This window comes from Oryx dammah, unplaced genomic scaffold (genome assembly GCF_014754425.2).
Source record: "Oryx dammah isolate SB20612 unplaced genomic scaffold, SCBI_Odam_1.1 HiC_scaffold_3, whole genome shotgun sequence".
In the NCBI taxonomy this organism is placed as follows: Eukaryota; Metazoa; Chordata; class Mammalia; order Artiodactyla; family Bovidae; genus Oryx; species Oryx dammah.
The window spans coordinates 59,986,562-60,009,554 of record NW_024070187.1 but is presented as its reverse complement, the minus strand read 5'-3'; the positions used below and the strand labels follow the sequence as shown (position 1 = coordinate 60,009,554).

At 40.5% G+C, this 22,993-nt stretch overlaps 1 protein-coding gene across 26 annotated transcripts in view; it reads right to left on the bottom strand.

Moving 5' to 3' along the window:
• The window catches only part of LIMCH1 (LIM and calponin homology domains 1), a 356,942-nt gene that overhangs the window by 74,110 nt on the left and 259,839 nt on the right, over positions 1-22,993 (bottom strand). For 12 of the 26 annotated variants that reach the window (XM_040238073.1, XM_040238074.1, XM_040238078.1 and 9 more), the window contains exons 5-8: positions 22,791-22,821; positions 20,700-20,810; positions 12,106-12,301; positions 6,324-6,576 (exon numbers count right to left, since the gene is read on the bottom strand). In XM_040238073.1, the coding sequence (XP_040094007.1) occupies positions 6,324-6,576; positions 12,106-12,301; positions 20,700-20,810; positions 22,791-22,821 (591 nt within the window). Of the gene's footprint in view, positions 1-5,002; positions 5,270-6,323; positions 6,577-12,105; positions 12,302-12,668; positions 12,786-20,699; positions 20,811-22,790; positions 22,822-22,993 lie in introns of those variants that run through there. The other 14 variants (XM_040238066.1, XM_040238069.1, XM_040238063.1 and 11 more) reach the window with 4 other exon arrangements.

The window sequence follows — 22,993 nt, the reverse complement described above, 5'->3', positions numbered from 1 at the left end:
ATTCAGAGCTTCAAGGCAGACTCAGAAAGAGAAAAAATTTAATGACATAAATTCTGGGTTGGCACTGTTAGCTATGAAGTAATAAATAATGTATATAAGGCAAATATGAAGGCTTATGCTCACAGGTATCTAGTTAGCAAAATATTTAAATGACTTTTTATAATGTGCCCTTTTTTCTGAAGGTCAGTTTATTATAAACCTTCAGTATACTCTACTTTGTTTTTTAATAATTATAATAGCTATGAAGAGCTAGTATATTCCAGATTAATTAACATTCAAGACAATCCTGTAAGATTGGAATTATGATGACCACTTTGCAGAGGGGAATGTTGAGGTTTCCAGCTATGGTCATCTGAATGTAGGTAAAGTAAGTACATTTAAGTGGCAGACTTTGGCTATCTGGCTTGATATTCATGGGGGAGGTTTGGCACTATTTTTTTGGAGTTATTCATAGATGAGTTATGTTGAAGAAGAGGTTCCTCAGTGGACCCAGCTCATTGCTTTACTTAGGAGGAATATAGTCCAATGTGACATGAGAAATGCCAAGCCTTGCCTCCAACCTGTCCTGTCCTAAAACAAGTAAGGCTATCTTTGTAGGAGAGACTGTGGGCTCTGAGCAGGTGAGGTTGGGAAGAAAAGCCCTTGTCTCAAAGCTTCTGAGGCTTATGTATTTCAAAGTGAGTGAGATAATGATTTCAACTGAGGAAGAGCTGGCATTTTCTTTCACGCCCTTTTACTTGACAGTGTATAAGCAATCAGCTCAGACTAGCAGTCAGTTTGTTCCATTGAAAGAAACCGGGCTCTCCAGAAAAGCCTGTTAGGCCTCCTGGGAATGTCACGGGCAATACCAGAGCCCTCCCTGGTTCACGCAGTGCCCAAGCAGGGCAGCTACATCCAGAATCACGGGGTTCACACACATCCTGTGTCTGCCTGGTCCCTGATCCCCCGGAATCTGTTCGGCAACAGTCAGTGACACACCAGGCATCTGGTAAGGAGTAATACGTGTCTGGCACTTAGCTGCATCTGCTCTTCCTCCAAAGACTTCTAAAATGTCTATTGTTCCTTGGAGGGCTTTTCCCCCCTCTCTGTGATTAATTACTATGTGCCTGAGAAGATCCACAGACTAGTAGAAAAGACTGAGTGCTGAAACATATGAAAACAATTAGAAAAGAAGTCCAATCACGTGAAACCTATAATTCAGTTCAAAAACAAGTTTACTTCTCCAATGGGAAACACCAAGTCGGAGAATTCAAATCTCCATGGCATTTTAATTCAGGGGAAGTGAATCTTGGTTCTTATTTTATCCTCTTAAACACAGAAATCTCAGCTTCTCTAACAGAGTCTCATATCTGGGGGGTAATTAAGCTAACTACATCATAAACTAAAATCATGAACGTGGAAGGAGAAGTCGTTTATGCATTTCTGATTTCAATGGCAGACATATTTAATAAGAAAGAGCTACTCTGTCCCATGGTGCTAAGATACCTCCTAATATATTCTTTGACAGGAGGCCTGGGACTTCTCGACGAGAAAACTCATGCACTTTTGCTCGTTTTTATATGGTATTGAAAATAATTCAAGGAGGTGTCTGAGAATACTTGTGACATAACAACCAAAAACTGGTCTACAAAAGTCAGGCCTTCCTCTCATCTACATGCCCCCTTCTTCGGCTGTACCTCATTCTCTCCCCATCTCTGCAAACACAGACTTTCTCAGCTCAGAAATAGGCACAGGAAGTATCTGGTGCCTCTTGTTGGGTTCCAAGACGTGGTGGCCAGAATGCATTTGGATTGCAAAGACAGGAGACTGAAAGTAAAATGCCTTAAGAGACATCAGCATATTGAAATGTTTCATAGTCTTTTTTTTTTTTTTCCAGAAACCAAGAATCCTTTCCTTCTTCATGATATGCATTTCATTCCAGTTAAGCTACTTTCTGCCACATTAAAAGCAGGATGCAAAATGTGGATAAATTTAGGATGGCCGTTGACTCTATTGTGGGCTGCAAAAAGTAAGTGACAAAGACACAGACAGGGCAGGCTGGTGGCATGGTATATATAAAACTTTCATGAGAGCTAGCAGCTGAAAAATCTATCTAACAAATGAATTCTGGGTGTTTGGAGCAGCTGTGTTGTGTTGCTATTGGGAACATTCTCTGGGAATATGCATGATTCTCCTGAACTCCATTTTAAATGCTAAGTCAGTAGCTCTAAAGTATGACATTAACTGACATCTGCAGACATTAACTGACCTGCAAATTTCTGCTTAATAGAGCTAACTTGGGTAAAATATGGAAAAATTAAGCCAGATCCCAGGAACATGGACAGGAGCAAAAATTACCACACAAATATACTATTATTCTTCAATTTTAGAATTCATGCTTGTAGACTATGATTCTAGGTCTGTGCATAGGATGGGAGCTGTCATAAAAGATTGCACTGTTTTATCAGAAAATAAACTTCGTGGAACCCCCAGCCTTTGCCCACTCTCTTCTCTTCTCCACGTCACCACAATTCCAGGGTGTGCTGAGTTCTCTCCCAGTCTCTGCCCACTTGTCTCCCCTTGCTCTTCTGGATACTCTAAAGATGACATGTCGATGGAACCTCAAAGAGTTGGACATGCCCCAGCGACTGAACAACAACAGTAACCACATGATGACATGGGGAGGTTCCTCAGAATGTAAAAACAGAACTAGACCTAGCAATCCCATTTCTGGGTATATATCCAAAAGAATGCAAACCAGGATTCCCAAAGGGATCTGAGCACTCCCACAACATTATTCACAATATGCAAGATGTGGGAACTCCCTAAGTGTCTATCAAGAGATGAATAAGGGTAAGGCTGTGTACATGCATACAACGGAATATTATTAAGCCTTAAACAAGAATTAAATTTTGTAATATGTGACAACATGGATGAACTTCGAGGACATTAAGTGAAATAAGCCAGTCATAGAAAGAAAAAAATGGCATGATTCCACTTACATGAAGTAGTTGTGGTCAAATACAGGGAATCAAAGAATGGCATCCTAGGGATGGAGGGAGGGTGAAATAGGGATTGCTAATCAATAGGCATAAAGTTTCAGTTAAGCAGGCTGAATACATTCTAGGAATCTGGTGTACAACGTTGTACCTATAGTTAATGACTTTGTATGGGGCAGTTAAAGATTTGTTCAGAGTGTAGATCTCATGCCAAGTGTTCTCACCACAATAGAACATTTTTTTTCAAAGCACAAAAGTAAATGACAGAAGATATGAGAGACTTTATAGGGAAAAAACCAACCCGAGTAGCCAATACACATGTTGTGACAGTCAACAGCACTAGTAATCATGGAAAAAAATGAATTTTTTAAAAATGAGATTTTAAAACTCAAACATTGGCAATTTTTGAAAATAACAAGAAAAATAATTAAAAAGATGACAGTGTCTTTGGTAACTTTCAGTTACAGACTTCGCAGATATGATAAAAATGAAGGTATGTGTATGAAGGAAATTACGATTTAAGTGTTTTGTTTTGTTTTGTTTATAAATTCACCCTCTTATCTGTATCACTTATTACTTATTTCCACAGTGCCCTAGGCTTGAAGACAGAAGCAGGAAAAGCTGAAAACTGGTAAGAGGATATACTCCATTTTGATATTCTCAGCACCTAGCCGCCTGGTCTTTGATATACATAAATGCTCAAATGATGTTGAAACAGCATGTGTCTCAAAAGGTCTCTGAACTGCAAGTTAAAGAATATCTGGATTTATTTCTAAGATGTTATGACATTACCCTTTATAATTTTAGAAACCCCTAGAGTTTCTTGTAGCACAAGCACAGTTTTATGTCAGAGTTTTCTAGAAGCACATACACATTTAGGACAGATATGTTTATCCGTGGGATACCGCAGACAGGAAGAATTATATCCTTGGTGTTTTATCAATACAAAGCTACTCTAAGATTAAATCCATATAAGCCAGTGCTGGAATTTTCAGTGAAGACCTAGACCACAGCATAACCACACATGGAGTTGTACAGAGGGATGGAAAACGTTCTGTCGAATGTGTGGGAGGCAGTGGGGATGCGGTGGTCAGAGAACATCTGAAAGAGGCCACCAGGTCAGCAGTAACTGGCTCAGAGGCTGTTGAGAAACTTACTTTCACAATCCGCAGTTATTCTGCTTGAAAAAAATGGGCATATCACCTACCTTTCAGGATTCAATGAAAGAGCAAGCGGCAAAGGAATTTCAATTGTCAAACTGTTATGAGTTACAATTTGTCCATTAAATTTTGGTCTCACTATCATTTGTTAGGATCTTCGTGGCTATTACATGACAGAAATTAATCAGCTTCTCCAAACACTAAGTGAAATTGTACAACTATACTCTGTGACTTCAGCTGCTGGAGGTCTCCATCTCTCACGTAACTCGAGGCCACCAGGACTGTATGCTAGTGCCTTTGTGACAATTAAGAGAAGTAATTACTCCATCCTTCGTTTTTGAATCAATAAATTTTAGAAATGAGTCAAATAAACCTAATTGTACTTACTACTCCCTTGGGACAAAGAAAGTAAGTGGATTTCTGTCAGCCAGCCACTCTTTCTAAAGACAGTGCTTTCCATGCCAAAGGAACTATTTTCTAGTGATGTGTGAAGGAAGATAAGAGCCATTTAGGAGTAGTGTGAAAATTAACAAGCCATAAACAATTGAAAAATAAGATGTTATTGCCAGATATATCCTGTAGCCCACAAGTGACTGACCACACATACTTGACCAGGACAAGGTCTACTCAAGCAGCACGAAGCTCACTCTTTACCTCCATTTAAAATAACCAAAAATTCAGCAGAGACAGGCCTGAAGGCAAAGACGATTAGCTATTTCTATTTGCTCCAAGTAGGAAATAATGATGCAACGAGTAAAGCAGGAAGTGGGAAAACAAGATGGAAACTCCACCACATCAGACAGATTCCAAAGCTCCGGGCATGCACAAAGCCAGCCAGGCCAGTCTTTGGCCTGCACAGCTAACCTGGCAAAGCGCTGTGCTGCTGGCATGACCTTGATTCCGGCTTGCTCCAGCCTTCTGCGCTTTTGCATTTCAGCAGCAGCTTTCTCTTCAGACTTGGGAGCTGGTGCCACCACCGCCCCCTCTGCAGGAGGCTGCTCCTTCCCACAACTGGTGGGTAGTTCTGACCCACCTTCAGGAGGCTTCCCACTGGTGTCCATTGGGCTGACGGGGTCCTCTTCACAAGGAGACCCCACTTCACTTTCCTCTTCCTCTATTGTCTCAGGATAGCTAGTGAGTTGGACAACATAATTGACCAAACTAACACGCTAGGCTGGGGAGCAGATCATAGATCAGCTCCTGGTCATTCCGATATTACTTTCATAATATGGCAATTCATAGTATGCAATACTATTCTGGTAATGTGAAGAAAATTAAATGTAGCCATTTGTTAATTAACACAATGCATCATAATCTCTACATGGATTGAAAGCTATTTCAAACTTGATAGGCAAAAACCTTTTCTGCCAGAAAGGCAAAATTCATGTTTTGTTCAATAACTACAACTTTTAATAAAATGTTTACTCAATGGAAAATCATAGATAATAAAGGTAGACTATAAGAAATAACCAAGCAATGATCAGGATGGTTTTGCTAAAAGGATTAGACCAGACTATAAGTTTCTTTTATTAGACTGTAAAGTTCTTGAAGGCAAAGACTCTATCTTACCTTCTACTGGGTCCCCAAAGCCTAAAAGATCTACTACCTTAGCACATGGTAGATGCTCCATAAATACATTCTTACTGAATAAATAAATGAAGAAATACAAAAACATAATCAGAGATTAGGGGAAAGACTGCTTGCTTCCCTAAAGAGATGAGAAATCCAATGCTTCTTCCATTTCATTATGACTGTTTGTTTCTACCTGACTCAAGCATGTTCATGCATGCCTTACATAATGCTTGAGCTTATGTCCAGATAAACTTCGGTGTAGATAAAAGGTCTTATTGTACCTGATCTAACAGAACTGGGGAGTCAGTCAGTCTCCTGAGAAGGATATGGATGACAGATCTGTTCTCAATGTCCTGATGATAGAGCTGGTTTCAAAAATCTCCTCATTAGCCCAGTGTCGGTTGAATACCTACTGTGTGCCAGGCACAGCTGTAGGTGCCTTCATGAAGCTTCTATCCTATTGTGACGATCTCTCTCTGAAGGTCTGTTCTTCCCATCTCCATCTGTAATCTCACATCAATGGTCTACAGTGGCTCTTGGGGCTCATTCATATCCAGGGGCTGTAGTTCCTATATCACAAACCAGGACAGGAGCAGCACAGCCCAGGTCTTACCTGAAGGGCCTCTCCCCACCCAGGGGGGAGGTGGCGGTACTCCAGCTCTTCCGATATTCCTCTCGCTCCACTTTCTTCTTTCTCAGAGGTGCGGGGACGTAGGCTGTCTGGTTGCTCTTGTTGGGGAGGTACTGGTTAAAAGGCACTGCTGATTTCGGCTCACCGTGGGACGTCCGCCTTGCAGACATGTCATCCTTCTTCACATCAGGCAGCTTCCGATGGGGCAGGTCAGATTCAGAGTCGCTCCCCCTCCCTGGGGAGAGAGGACGGGTGCTGAGAGAGTGTGCCGGGCTAGCAATAAAATTCCAAATGGCAAGTATACGGTATGGGGGATGTGGTTAAATCTATGGGTTCCAGGGATTACTTCCTTTAATTATTCACTTAGCAAATCTAAAGTATCAGTCGAAGTTAGTCCACTCTGGGAAAAGCTCTCAATTCTAATCAGGAAAAAAAAAAAAGTCAAAATTAAAAAAAAAAAAAAAGTAAGCTTAGCTGTGTCTGAGAGTTACAATTAACAACACATTTGCAATAGGACTATATGCCTGCTCAGATTCTGCAAGTCTCAGAAGAAAAAATAAATTTATGGAGTTTTTACACAGCACCTGTTTTTGCATGTCTTACTCTGCACTAGATATTCTGACAAATAAGAATTATAAAAGATTTATAATCCTTTGTCTTTGAGGTATCTTTAACCAATTCATGAAACACCTGGAGAATATTAGTTATAATCAAGGAGCACAAACATATAAGAACTATAGGAATTCAGAAAAAAGATCAGTATGGATTATACCAAGAGTTTGCCTTCCAGGAAATGGCTTGAGTTATAATTAATGCATATTTCTCTATATCAGAGCCCTTCCTGGTACCCAGAGCTGGAGGCAGTTTTTTCCTGTGAACACTATGGCCTGATGATCTATTTTTCTTCTGGTACTTTATACTTTCTATTTTGTATTTTGAGAACAGGGCTTTGTACCCTTCATAGTACTTATCACACGGTCTTTGTACACAGTGGATATACTCAAACGATCACAGGAATCAATGAATTAGTCTAGCTTAAAAAGCATTCTATACAACACAAAGGAATTCAATGTTACCAACATCAGTCTTTCACTGGGAAGTATCCAAATTATACTGTATCTTTGTTTCCTGAGTCTCATCTCATCAGATTCCTAACATCCATTAGACTGAAACTGTCAGTAAAACACGCATCACTGTGACAGGCAGCCACCATCTGAATGCTGGTTGAAAACTCTTAATCAGTGAGTGCCTGATAAAAAGGTCCTTCAACTTCACTGATAGCAAACAGAAATTGACCTCTTTACATTTGTGAAAAGAACCTTAAACTTAAAGTTGAGAGATGTGGCAGCCTAGCGAAGTGTATAGTGCAGGTGGTTAAGTCAGATCCACTTCATACTGAGCTCTGCTGCTCACTAGCTATGTTACTTTGGCACTGGTCACCAATACTCCAAGCCTCAGTTTTCCAGTCTATAATATACTTTGTAGCACCTACTTTGTAGCACTGCTGGGAGGATCAGATACGTGTGAAACTACTGGTACAGTACTTGCTCCTGCGTAAGTGCTTAACAAACACTGACTACTCTTTATGCTATAATAGTTCTGGATCTGTCACTGATGAGCTGTGGGCTCCCAGGCTTGTGTCTAATACACCTGCTCATCCTTTTCTGTAAAAATAGGAATGAAATAACTTGCCCTGGAGATTAAATGATTTAATGGCTTTTAAAAAATGGTAAAAGTTAAAAGCATTGACCATAAACAAGTCGTTCATTGTTGCAGATGAAATGTTCAGTTTATGAATTATTCATGTCACTGGCTTTCAGCCTACCTTCTGGAGTTTTGACCACTTCATGACTTGTTGGTTTTTGATTCATAACTTAGTTCCCTTCTCACCCCAAGTCTTTTATCACGGATATCTGTCTCAGTATCATAATAAAATACTCAGAGCCCTCGGTGAATTGCTTTATAACAAACACTAATACTACCTTACCTTGCCAAGCACTTGGATTTGTTTCCCTATTTGATATTTTCCCCGTGATACAGAGGTGAAAACAGAGACTCAAAGAGACCCAAAGGGCCCCTTTTCCAAGGCTGGTAAGTAACAGCTCAAGACTCCAATTTCTGTTCTCCAGATTCCAGCCCAAGAAAGACCCCTGGTTGCTGGAAGGAGAGAAACACAGCCTTGGGGAAAGGAAGGATCAGAGTTTGATAAAAGGATGTCATCATCATCATATGCACTATTGCAGTTTTCTGACTTTGGGCACAATGCCCTCTGCTTAAAGCACCCTGACGAGGGGAAAACCTGGACTTGGCTGAATAAATGAAGGAAAGAAAATGATTCTTCAATCAACTATGAAGGGCTAGCATGGAACAGAGCTGTCTCTATTCACTCGGTTCTAAAACCCTATAATCTATGAAACTTATTTTGGTACAGTATTTAAAAACATATTACCTATAATACACTGAGAGTCTCAAAATAGGTTGTTTAACACATAAATAGATCACCATCCCCCTCTCTCCAATTACTCTTTGATAAATGTCTTCAACAGACACTTCAAAAAGAGTTAATTTACAAATACCCAGAGGCAAAGTGACTTCGTTGAAAGCAGTGTAACCTTCTGGACTTGGAGACCAGGGTCTAATTTCAGCTCCATCATCGCCTAGCCGCGTGACTGGGGAATTTAAGCCCTCTGTTCCTCAGGGTCCTCATTGGAAATAAGGTGATAATACAGCTCTCATCAGTTGTTGTGAGGATTACCTGAGATGTAAAGCACCCAAGTGTTAAAACTCTTCTTATCTCAGGCCAAGACTTCAAAAGATTTTGGCTTAATCCTGAAAAGATGAAAATGTACTCGGGTCGCTTCTCCATCTATGCCCAACGGTGCACATGACTACGATGACATCCTTTTATCAAAGTCTGATCCTTCCTTTCCCCTGGGACTACACTTCTCTCCCTTCCAACAGCGAGGAGTCTTTCTTTGTTTTAATCTATGTTTACCACATATGGGCTTCCTTAGTGGCTCAGCTGGTAAAGAATCTGCCTGCTATGCAGGAAACCCAGGTTCGATCCCTTGGTAGGGACGATCCCATGGAGAAGGAAATGGCAACCCACTCTAGTACTCTTGCCTAGAGAATTCCATGGACAGAGGAGCCGGGCAGGGATTGCCAAGAGTCAGACACAACTGAGCGACTAACTTTCACTTTTACTTTACCATATATACCACCAACCCTTTGCTTTTTCATCTTTCTCCAGTACTTTAATTTCTCTCATTCCTTATGTCTCTCCCTTAACTAACCTTTTATATAACAGATAAGAATATTCATTTAACAAAATGCATTATGTTTATAAAACATGTTCTTAATTTTAAAAGCACCGAGTGGAAGATTTTGTATTTCCTCTCCAGTGGAGCTTGCCTCAGAAGGCATGTCAGTGAAAGCGAGGGAGGAACTGGGTACCTGTCAAGCAAGACAGAGTGGCTGAATTGACCCTGGTGACCCACAGCTTCCTTACCAGGTGGCTCCTGTGTCCAACCCACAGAATCACGCACCTCTTGTGTGTGTGGCTCTTGACTGTCCCTACTGAATGGGTCTGTGGGCCTCAGTAATAATAAAATGAACATTCTCTCTACCCAACATGGAGCTGGAAAGTTTCATGGTAAGACTTTACTTAGTTGATTATGAGTCATAGGAAGTAAATTTTCAAGAATTTTAAAAAAAAGTTCTTCTAAATTTGAAAGTGTTTATTAGCACTAGCAATCTTCTTGATTACATCACTTTAAAAATATACCATAAACTCTAATGAAATACAACATCAATTTGGATAAAATTATACCACACTTTAAAAGGCAGATAAAAAGTGTTGTTTTTCTTTAAAACCTCATTAGGTCTTGATTAGTTTACAAGAATATGAGCCTGAAGGTATCAGGCTGATTGGTGAAATCTGTGTGTTAAGATGCTCTTTCACGGATGGTGTTTTGTGAAGTTCAATTTCATGTTTTTCTCTACATGGGAAAAACTGTTATGAAAAGACTCTGGCTTATCAATCTTAATTGCTGCAAATGAAATTATGCCTCAGCACATATTAGTACAATATTAGTAATTACCATCTCAAATCCCTTCAAGATGTGGCCCATTATAAACTCTGAATCCCTCGAAGCTGGTGACAGAATAAATAAAGGATCCACATTATCAGTTATTAAAAACCAGGATGAAACAATAATAATTCTTTAAAAAATCAAAATAATATGGATGCAATAGTTTAGTTATGATTTGTTTCATAAAAGCAAATCTTCCTTTCGGTTATGTTAAAGTTCAATTAGACCATGGAGTTGGTATTGTAACTTCTAATACTGTGGGTGGGACTTAAGATGTCATGTAAAATTGTAGAAATGTTTTTCAAGCAGTTCACAATGCACCATGGAATTCTTTAGGAGTCACATACGATATGGCCCTGAGGCTAATCTATTTGCTGGCGAGTTTAAGTACTAAACAAAAGCATTAGTTCAGTCATGCTAGAATTTGAAAAATCTATTAACCAAACAGAAAGAAGTGAGAGTAAATTAAGCTTTAGGGTATAAGCTTTGGACTCACTTCTTGAGGCTAACAGCGTCCCGCTACTTACAGTGATTTGGGGCACTTACAATGTTAGGATGATTTCTTAACCTAAGATTCATCTGTAAAATATGGCTAAGGAGTGTTTCATAGCCCTGTGAGAGAATTAACTCACATACTGGATATCTCATAACCTGTGCTAAGGATTGAATGAGATACCAGAGGTCGAGTAATGAACTCAGGACCTGGGCATATTGAATACCCAAGTACTTTGGTGACATAGAATTTTATAACTGGAAGAGGTTTTTTAGCTAAAAATAAAATTTTCATCTCAGACAGAAGACTTAAAGTCTCTAGAAATATTAGCTTCAATCAGAAGCTAATTATTTCCTTTTCTAGTAAAAAGAAATAGACACAAATAAAAGAATTCCCGAGAGTCTTTCTTCAAGTTTTTACATGCAGAACCAAGCTATCTTCCCTTCTTATTAATAAAAGCACAAAGGCACAAGGTAAGTAAGGTAAACAGCTTCTGAAAAAATATGCATTAAAATTACATCAGGTTGCATGACCATACATTATTGTAAAGAAAAATGATCATTCCTTTCAGGTGATATAAAATCCAGGAGATTTACATCAAACCCAGCCTCTGAAGAAACAAGCAGTCTGGGTTGTGTTCAATACATTAAGGACCACCTGCATCGCTCTAGTCAACGGTCAGTTACCATAAGCATCTAATATTGGCAAAACCATGCCAATTAAAGTTTCATAGTCCCAAGCTTCAGACCTGTCCTAAGTGTGTGCAGTGTGTTTCCAGTTTGCTGGAGGTTGATCCATTTTCACTTATACAGTGTGGTACTCACTCAAGCATTTCCCTTCCTCGTACCTGGAACATATAAACCTCCAGCACATTTTATGAGCTAATGGTCTGTACAGCGTCTTGATTCACTGAGACCCAGGGAGGAATGATGTAACACATTTTCCAACAGAAGATATGCTCACTGAGGCCATGTTCAAACCAACTGCTGGCAAAGGCAACCCAAATTCTAAGGACCACCAAAAAACAACATTAAGAGATTTTTTTTTTCCTACCAGTTTAGAGTTACCGCAAGGTAGGTATGGAGTCCGCCTTCCCAGTGCCAATCTCTCAGCTGGGAACAAGGCAGCTCTTGTTAGTGTTTGATTCTAAGAAGTGCAGTTTATTAAGGCTGCAACCTACCATCACTGCTTCCCCTGAGGACTACATCTGGCGAAGGAGTCTGCCGGGAACGGGAGCCAAAGGAATCCAAGCTGTCGAAGGAATCATCTCTGCCGTGTCGAGGAGGAGAGAGGGAGTCGCTGCGCTCGGAGTCCCAGCAGTCGATGTAGCCACTGTCCCGAATACTGCGTTTAGGGCTCTCAATATCATCAGTCTCCTGTTCAAGAAGAAAACAAAAGGATTACAGACATGACTGCAACAGACATAGAGCCTATGAAGATCAGGAAAATCAGTCCCCAGCGGTCTCCAAAAAAATCCTGCATAGAGAATCACTGTGGAAAGGCTACAGCAAGCAGTTATCACATTGATTATCATCTGCAAGTCAACATTTCATTCTTCAATCCTTCTCTGCTACAACTTTCTCAATCAGAAAATCACATACATTTAAAAATAAAAAATCCCCAGGCATCTGGCAGTCCACAATGTTTAAAAAAAAAATTCGAGAAATTAAGAATAAAAGATCATCAAGTTTGGATTCACAAGAATAAAAGATGAAAAGAAAAATGAAAAACGAAAACCTTAACCTTGACCTGTCTTTCAGGATCCATAACTGCATGTCTGTTCCGGGACCCAGCCCCTAGTTTAGCCGCACAACTGCTTCTGTTTATGCTGTCTGGCTAAGGCACATAGCATTTGTTTTTGCAGCAGAATCAGTTTCATAAAATCCTGGAGCAGTATGCTCCATCTTCTGCTACCTTGAAGGGAAATTCCTGCTCTGAAAGGGAGCTGTCTTTTCTGGGGCAAAAAGTTTGAAAAAAAAAAAAAAAAAGGCAGTGAAAAATATGCAAAATGCTTTTCCTGATGCTTCAGAAGAATCCAGGCATGCTCTCACTCTCGGCCAGCTCTTGGCGCTGGGGGAGCTGAAAGCACTTGTGGCTGACCCACATGTTCAGAGCAGTGAAAACAATGGCTGTCTTTGATAGCCTGTGATTATAAATTCTTTCCAGCGCAAGCAGCACATACTAAAACACTGAAACTCCAGCAGAAGAAAGGTCAGTCAAAGCCATCCTCACCCTCATATTATAATAAAAGCCTTGTTCCCGCCAGTGTCTTAGCATTAATTACAAGAGTCCAAGCTGACGAAAACAGAAATAACTCCGGTCACTCAAAGATAAACCTCAGTTTAATCTCTCCCAGCCTGTTGCTTAAAATCAGGGCTGTGAATGACATCCACAAAGACTGGAAGGTCCCACTGCAGATTTCCTGGGATGCTCAGGCAGGTCCCCTCCACATTCCCCATAGAAAGGAAAAAACCAAATATACTCCATGTTAGTTATTTTTAAACACTGTCTACACTGACTTATATGCCCACCACAACCAGTGTCTTTGTAGGAACTGTGTCCAGCAGCTTCCATCAGTTATAACCTCTGACTCTGACTTTAGTTAGATCCTCTGACTCTCCCCAGTGGAGGGCCCTCTTGGGGGACAGAGTGGCCGTCATTCACAAGGCACACCCAGATCTCACATCAGGACTCAGAGTGAGCGAGAGGGGAAGGGAAGTGAGCGAGAGGGGCACCCTGCAGCCACCACACTGAGGACTTGAATATGGCTTGGGTGAGTTCAGCTGACATGACCCTCTGGAGGGAGGCAGAAATTCCAGTTATGGAAATGAAGGTAGTTTACTTGTAGGTCAAAAGTTAACCAGGACTTGTACAAAAGCCAGGCCTGACTTTTAGCAGGAAAAGGAAGAACTCATGACTAACTGAAAATTATATATCTAAATTGGATATGGTTTTGTATTTAATTTCTTTGGAAATACAAGCAATTATCTTGGTTTATTTATCCACTGAGAACAGGCTAAATGGCTAATGTTATTGAACACTTACTCTGTGCTTGATGCTTTTTGTAGGCTCTGTTATTCAATCCACACAACCTACTCCCCAGTGATGTGGTTGGGGTTGTCCCCATTTTATAGAAAAGAATCAGAGAGTTTGAGTAACTTGACTGAGGTCACGCAGTAATCAGCCAAGCTGTGATTCTGACAAAGGACTCTGTCTCCAACTACCAAATGGCAAAAGCTGACAACATCTGATGAACTTTAATATAGTGACAGCTGTCATCATCAGCATCACCTCTTCCAACTGCTGTATACTTACTGCCTGCTTACGCTTGCATGCTAAATCACTTCAGTCGTGTCTGACTCTGTGCAACCCTATAGACTACAGACCACCAGACTCCTCTGTCCAGGGGATTCTCCCAGCAAGAATACTGGAGTGGGTTGCCGTGCCCTTCTTCAGGGGATCTTCCCAACCCAGGGATCGAACCTGTGTCTCTTATGTCTCCTGCATTGGCAGGCAGGTCTTTACCACTAGTGCCATCTGCGAAGACCCATGCTTATACTGGATGATGCTAACCTGGATGGTGCCCCGCCACTAAATGCTGTTTATGCCTAGATTCCCAACCTATACCTGCTGCAAGAAAGAAACAGTTTAGAGTAGGTTAAAAGCATGGTCTTGGAAGTTCGGCTGACAGTTTAAATCCTTGCTCCACCCCTTGTTAGCTGTCTGACCTTGGGCTAGTTATTTGACCTTGACCAATTTCAGTTTTCTCATCAGTAAAATGGAGCAAATAATATTTATCTCATAGGGTTGCTGGGAGGGTTAAATGTATTACTACATGGAAAGCATTCAGAAAAATGCCTGATGCTTAAGTGCTCAAAAAATGTTAGCTATGTACTCATTTGGCATGTAAATGACAATATATAAATCATACAAAATTTATAAGTGCAGTTAAGGACATAATCTTATATAAACACTGATATTCTTCTATCTCCTTCTCCATTTATATCCCAGAACTAGATGCCTTGGGCCCAATTTCCCATCAGGGAGGGCAAACACTTAAGAAGCCCACATCTAGAAATGACACAATTTTACAAGCTGCTTGGTACAGCATTACAAAACTGGATTTTCAAGAAAATAGTATCATATTTTATTTTCTTGGGCTCCAAAATCACTGTGGGCAGTGACTGCAACCATGAAATTAAAAGACACTTGGTCTTTAGGAAAGCTATGACAAACCTAGACAGTGTATTAAAAAAGGAGACATCACATTGCCGACCAAGGTCCATACAGTCAAAGCTACGGTTTTTCCAGTAGTCATGTGTGGATGTGAGAGCTGGACCATACAGGAGGCTGAGTGCTGAAGAACTGATGCTTTCAAACTGTGGTGCTGGAGAAGACTCTTGAGAGTCCCTTGGACTGTAAGGAGATTAAACCAGTCAATCCTAAAGGAAATCACTCTGAATATTCATTGGAAGGACCGATGCTGAACCTGAAGCTCCAATCCTTTGGCTACCTGATGCGAAGAGCTGATTCACTGGAAAAGATTCTGATGCTGGGAAAGACTGAGGGCTGGAGGAGAAGGGGGCTACAGAGGATGAGATGGTTAGATAGCATCACTGACTCAATGGACATATTTTGAGCAAACTCTGGGAGATAGTGGAGGACAGAGAAGCCTGGCATGCTGCAGTGCCTAGAATCACAAAGAGTTGGACATGACTTAGTGACTGAACAACAACAAGTATCAGGAAATCTTTCCCAGATACCCAAATGTCTCCCCTACCCTACCCTACAAACCACAGGAGAAAAGAAAGGAAAAAAATCCTGAAAGTCAACATGCTTCTTGGAGCTTCAGCTGCTTTCTCACAGGTAGTTATGAAGAAGAAAAATAGAAAGGCCATTCTGTTCATGACTTCACAGAAAGCCAAGAATAAAACCCTGGATCAAGTGAGAGCTGGAAGCTGAATGGCGGCTTGACAAATGTAAACCAGGCCACCTGCGGCCATCCCTGGCCATGGAAACCTAAGGGTGAAGCAAGCGATTGGAAACAAAGATGTGGATGTTAGTAGGATGAACAATTTTATTGGATTCCATCAAGTCACTCAAAGGCAAGCTTTGCGAGAGGGGTTAGAAGATATGAACAACACACAGGCTGGCACAGTCTAAATGCTCCTTTCTTCACTCTGTTGTGTTGTCTGTGCTTCCCATCTAGTTGCCCAGTAACTGCATCCTGTCTTCCGCAGAGAGCACTCCAAGGAGAGGGGGTAAGACTTAAGGCTCTCCAGTGTGCCAGCTGTCAGTTGTTCCAGTAAAACTGTGTTAATGAATGGGGTGGGAACTACTAGCTTCCACAATATTTTTGGATTATTTCACTCATCTGTCCTCTTCTTATCTTCCTTTATCAGAGATAATGAGAACCAGCTAGGGTTGGTGAATGACTTACTCTTTCTGAGAAACTCCAGACACTTCTGTTTTACTACTCACCATTTTCTGCTTCTTTTGATTTATAAGGTGGTTACATTCTATTCTGGAGTGTTTTAAGTTCTACTTTTTCAGCCTGATGAGCTGTCTCCACCCACCACGCTCTGGTTGGGAAGTTATTAATTCCACAGATACTGACCAAGCATCTTCTATGTGCCAAGCACTGTCTCAGTTCTGGGGACATAATGTTACGCAAATTCGAGAAACACCCTGTCCATCTTGGGCCCTACACTCTAGCACAGAAGAAAAAAGCAAACAGAAACACCAATAAATGAAGACAAAGTTGGACTGTATGTATCATGAAAAAATAAAGCAGATTAAGGGAAGAGAAGTTGATGGTGGCTGTCATCTAGGGCGAGGTCTTGTATTTGTTGGCCCCCCTCTATCCCCATGTTCTGCTAATAACCCTCACCATCTGAAACAGGAGTAGTTTAGGCCAATCATGGTATACCTTGCTCCTGGTCACACTGACTAGCTCAGAAATAGAACCCACACTGGGCCAGCGTACACCCCAGGAATTTTCAACCGGGGCCAGGGAGGAGAATTCCTTGCCTTTCTGGGCAAGGAGCTAGAAGCAGAGAATTCTGCTTTTGGCCATAGTCTCTGCTATGGCAGAATGTCTACCTATAGGAGGAGAGGATGAATTCAAAGACAGACAGAAAGAGATGAGAGAAAGAAAGGGAGAGAAAGAGCCTAAAATGTCAACATAGTTCCAGAGATCTCTAGGGCTACCCTCATCCCCTCGGTTCTTCCTTTAATCTCACTATTCTTGTAGTAACTTCCCTTGGTTTAGCTTAGGCATCCCCTCCTTTGGAAGACCTTCTCTGACATACCCAGGCCCAGTGAAAGGCCATTATCACCATGCCTTCAGAGACCTTTACTGTCTAACGCAATAGCAACCTACTATGAACACCTCCTATGTGTCAGACACTTGTTAAGGGCTCCACATGTATTAAGTGCACTATAGAACAAGTTGCTGTAGTTAATCATTTTTTGCACACTTCTCCTACTAGAAAAAAAATTAATATGAAATAAATTTCATGAATATGAATTAAATGAATATGAAATAAATAGCCTTTGTGAACGGAAAAGGCCATGGCACCCCACTCCAGTACTCTTGCCTGGAAAATCCCATGGATGGAGGAGCCTGGTGGGCTGCAATCCATGGGGTCACTAAGAGTGGGACACAACTGAGCGATTTCACTTTCACTTTTCACTTTCATACATTGGAGAAGGAAATGGCAACCCACTCCAGCGTTAAGAATCCCAGGGACAGGGGAGCCTGGTGAGCTGCCGTCTATGGGGTCGCACAGAGTCGGACACGACTGAAGTGATTAGCAGCAGCAGCAGCAGCCTTTGTGAAAGAAAAGCTTTAAATTTCACATTTACTTCAGCTTGAGTATGTGCAGTATGTCTCTCAGTATCTGTTTTCCAGTTCTCTTCCAGTGAAAATGCCCATAATCTGCTTTTTATTTTTTAGTGGGAGGCAGGACATTGTAATTTTATTTATTTATTGGCTGTGCTGGATCTTTGTTGCTGCGTGAGCTTTTCTCTAGTTGTGGTGAGCAGGGGCTACTTTCTAGTTGCCACGCACAGGCTTCTCATCGCAGTGGCTTCTCTTGTTGTGGAGCATGGCTCTAGGGCACACGGGCTTTGTAGCTGTGACGTGTAGGATCAGTAGTTGTAACTCCCAGGCTCCGCAACATGTGGGATTTTCCCAGGTCAGGGATCAAGCCTATGTCTTCTGCATTGGCAGGCAAATTCTTTACCACTGAGCCACCAGCAAAGTCCACATGCAATTTTTAGATGAAATAAAATCTACTTTCCTCAAGTCTTTCCTTGCAGCTAGAAACAGATACATGACCAAGTTTAAGTCAACAGGACGTGAGCAGAAGTGTAGTGCATGACTTCCCAGAAGTGTCTTGAAAGTAAGGCACAGAGCTTTCTTCTTCTCACTGATTTCTCTTGGTTAAGAGGAGGACGTGAAGGCTAAAGCTTGCGTGGCTACCTTGGATCAAAAGGCTATGAGTTGAGGATCATGGAGTAAAAAGACAGTAGGCCCCAGCTGGTCACAGAACCTCCACACCAGTCCTGGACAGCTCATGTCCAGATCTTACTCATGCGAGTTTGACATAAAACTCTATTTAATCTAAGCCATTGGTAGAGTTTTCTGCATTTACCAGCCAAACTCAACCCTAATTGATAAAATGAGATAATACACAAAATGAGACAATACACACTATTGTTGTTTAGTCGCTAAGTCGTATTCAACTCTTTGCGATCCCATGGACTGCAGTACACCAGGCTTTCCCGTCCTTCACTATCTCCCAGAGTTTTCTCAAACTCATGTCCATGGAGTCAGTGATACTATCTAACCATCTTATCCTCTGTAGCCCCCTTCTCCTCCTGCCCTCAATTTTCCCAGCATCAGGATCTTTTCCAATAAGTCAGTTCTTCACATCAGGTGGCCAAAGGATTGGAGCTTCAGTCCTTCCAGGGAATATTCAGGGTGATTTCCTTTAGGACTGACTGGTTTGATCTCCTCGTTGTCCATGGGACTCTGAAGAGTCTTTTCCAGCACCACAGCCTGAAAGCATCAATTCTTCTGTGTCAGCCTTCTTTATGGTCCAACTCTCACATCCATACATGACTACTGGAGAAACCAATCTAATATTTCCAGTTATCAAATAGACCAGTGAAGTTCAGGTGAGTTACTCTCTAGTTTACATAGAGATATGGGAGTACCACAGCTGGTTTTTTTCAGTTGCTATGCTTTGTCCAGTGATACTAACTACTCCCTTGTGTCCTGTGACATTTATATTCATTAAAAAGGTAACAGCTGTTCACAATAGCAGGTCCTTTCAAGGCAGTTGATAATAACTAACTATCTCAAAAGAAACAGAAGTTAGGAGAGATTCTGCAGCTGCAGAGACCAATAGATGCTCAGATTTTTAAGAAGCCAGACTAGCAGTAAGAAATGTCAATAATGAGAAGAAATTATATTTCCAGAGAATCAAGCAGGGAAACTATGAGGCAGAGCTTTTAAATAGTTTAAAACAGATAATCCGTCTATCATTATCCGAGTCCAAATTTAACAAAAAACAATAAACATTTAGATTTCATAAATCCAGAGTAAAGCTCACCTTTGTACTTTGCCTAAGTAACTCTTTTGAGTGAGATGAAGATTAAAGGACAAATAAGAGTTAAGACTAAGAAACAATGTGTTTGAGCGGAGTGTTTATTTTTCAAGGAATTGAGCTTAAAGGACTTTGTTTATATGTGTTATGACCAATATGAAAGCTTTGTCCGTTTAAACATTCATGCGCCAGCCTGTTTCTAGCCAAACACAAAGAACTGTCAGAACTATTTGCTTTAAGGAAAAAAGAATAAATTGTTAGAAAATTGCAGCAAATTCTTGCTTTCAGTATTCAAAGCAAAACTATAAAATACAGACTGTCTCTCACCGAGGTCTCATTAGTGCATTTAGTTTTCATGTTAGAGGAAAGAGGAGGAAGGCCTTAGTTATCTCGGCTGCACTACGAGTCTTATCCAAAACCCATGGGTGCTACTGATTCCAAATGAGTCTTACCTACTCACTGAGGCTTGCTGGGTGGGGCTGCTCCCGGGTGATAGCATATCCTAGTACTTTGGGTGAATTCTTATTTACTGCTGCAACTTTAACAGGCACACAGGCAGGCACACACAAAACACACTACTTTTTCTTGGGCAAATCCCTACCTTAGGTCAGTCTTTTCCATAATTAAATACACAAAACTCTATTACAATGTTTTCCAAATGTTCAGGTCATTCAAATACAATGGTCATAAGATACACATCTTAGAGAGTATGTTTCTAATTTTACAGAGACCAAAGCAAGAACTTGGCCAACGTTACCTCGCCCATACCAAGGCCCTGACAGGTTAGCAAAATGACCTTTAGGATCAAAGTGCACAGCAAGTCTTCATTTTTGTATAATACTGTGTTGTTTCATTCAGGCATTATTTCCCCAAAAAGCAGGCACTGAGCTCTTTGACACCCAGAGTCATATACTGACAGACTGAATTTGCTCTTTGGGAATTAAAGTTGGATAGAGATAAGCCCTCCCATTCTCAGAAGGGAATAAAATTTCAGGTGGTGTGGGGTATAGGAAGCAAAGCTGTCATTGGTAAGACACATGACATCTTTGGCCTGTGTGATTTTATCACGCGGACCTGTAATGATCTTAAAAGCAAGCAAATGTGCTGCTCTCCCCACCTTGTCTAAACCTCACGGGATGAGGAAGAAAAGCCAAGTTACCTTTCTCATCTGAGCCAGCAAGCCTTCAAACTCCTTCAGGTTCAGCGTAGTCCCACTGTACGAGGCACTGCTGTTCGCTGCTTTGCCCAGCCAGTAAATGGTCACTAGTACCTGTGATACAGAACCATGCACAAAGAATTACTTTTCCACTAAGAAGTCAACAACGCTCCTCTAACAGGAAAGCAGGAAGAGAGAATGTGAAACACTAATTTACAAAAACCACCTTCCATGAGGTATCCATTCTAGGTAAAATTGTTTTACTAGGAACCCAACGCTGCATCAATGAACACAAACATGATTCAGTAGTGAAAATAAGACCCTAGTTTTAGGAAGAATTTGGTTGTGAGAATGTGAGCAGGAAGGAAAAATAAATCTTCCAAAACTATTTTCATGTCATGAAGGTTTCAAAACCAGGAAGCAAAAATTTTCAGAAACTCTGGAGTCTTTACTCAGACAAGCAATGAAACAGGTTGTCAATTCCTTACAAGAGTGGTACTTTTAAAGGCCCATAATTCCTACTTGCGGGCACAGAGGTTTTGCTAAGGCCATTAGCAAAAATTTTTCAAAGGAGTGAGAAAACATAATTAGTGGTTTCCAGAACAAGATCAACAAAATATATCTAATTAAAGTCAGAGGACAGCAATGTAATGAAGAATACATTCTGCAGAGACCTGGCTCTGGGGTGTAGTTAGTTAGATTCCTATTAATCTGAGATGGGAAATTTTGGGCTGGGCAAGACTACTGCCAATTAGCAACTACTTGAATGTTTAAGAATGTCTATGAATATTCACTGGTCTGAAGCTTCAGTCCTAAGTTAATTTTGTCCTGTTTTTCCAAAGAAATTGTCCACAAAAGCGAATTCTCTTTACACTGATTTTCCCACAGAACCCCACAGGGGCCATCTGAAGATAAGCTCCATGAAGTTGAATGACCGGGATCTTAAGCCTATGGAAAAGCTAAGACTATGATTTTGTTTTCACATTTGGTCTTAATGCTTCAGCTAGGCTGGGGAAGTATTTATTGTACCTCCCTCTATTTGCTAGGCCAGAAAATGCTTTGGACAGCATGATATATGTACAAGCTTCCAGATGGCAATAGGCCCAAAATATGGTTATGTGCATCATTGCTAAGATGTGATTTGGTTTTCTACCTCTGTGGGAAAATGTTAGTTTAAGAATCCTTCAAAACTTCCAGAAATTCTTTTTTAAATGATTACTTACAAATAAATTTCTAGAGTACAGACAATTGCAGATGTCAGGACATGAACTAGGCCCATAAAATAACTCATGTGTGCTAAGAGTATGAGGCTCTCTTGAAAAATGTAATAGGAGAACAAAAGACAGGACTGTGTTGTGTTTTAGATTATGGGGTTTCTGTTTAAAATTGTATGATGAAAAATGCACATAACCCTGGTTTTATAGAGGAAGAAAAAGGAGATAAGAATGAAAATGTCAGTCAAATATAATAGCACCCTGGAAATTTTTTTAAAAGTGGAGGGTCACAGCCAATTCTAAGATTTTATAGACAGAAGATCATTTTGTACACTCTTCAATTTAAACTTAAAAGAGCACTAATGTACTTGCCCTTGGAAAATAAGATCTAACTAGAAAAAGATGGTTTTGGAAGGTACTAATAAAAACCTCAAAAAATTAATGGCAAAAAAAATACACAAAAGGTACAGGCCCACAACAGTCAACAGTATTTATATTATACTAATATTTTCCCAAAAACAACTTGCCCAACTGCTTAATTTAATAACCCCATCTGTGCTAACCCACGGCAAGGAAGTAATGTTAGTGCTCAGAGAGATCATTCTGTGTTTAAGAAACCAAATTACAAGAGTGCAAGATTTCATTTATTTCAGATGGAGCTCTTATCTAATTAAAGAGACATTCCCCCCCCAAAAAAACTACCATTTTTATTTCTATCACTGACATTAATTTTTCTATCAGAGCCACATACACTTGTTTTCTAAGAATGATTCTTTCTAGCTAGGCATTCGAGAGGCACTGAACTTATGAGGTAAAATTTATACCTGAACCACCAATGTTAGAAGGAGAAAAGCTTAGAAAGTGAAGCTAAAACACTTACATTTTTCAGCTTCCTACTATAATCAAGACTCCTAATTAGGAAAAAGGAAAAGAAAATATGATCAGTTTCTTCACTGTGATCTTCATTTCAACATCTCTAAGATATATGTGAAAGCTAACAAATATAATGAAATCATCAGAATATATTATTTTTAAGGTCTACGATTAGTAATTTCAAGTACTAAATAAAATTACGTAGAAAAC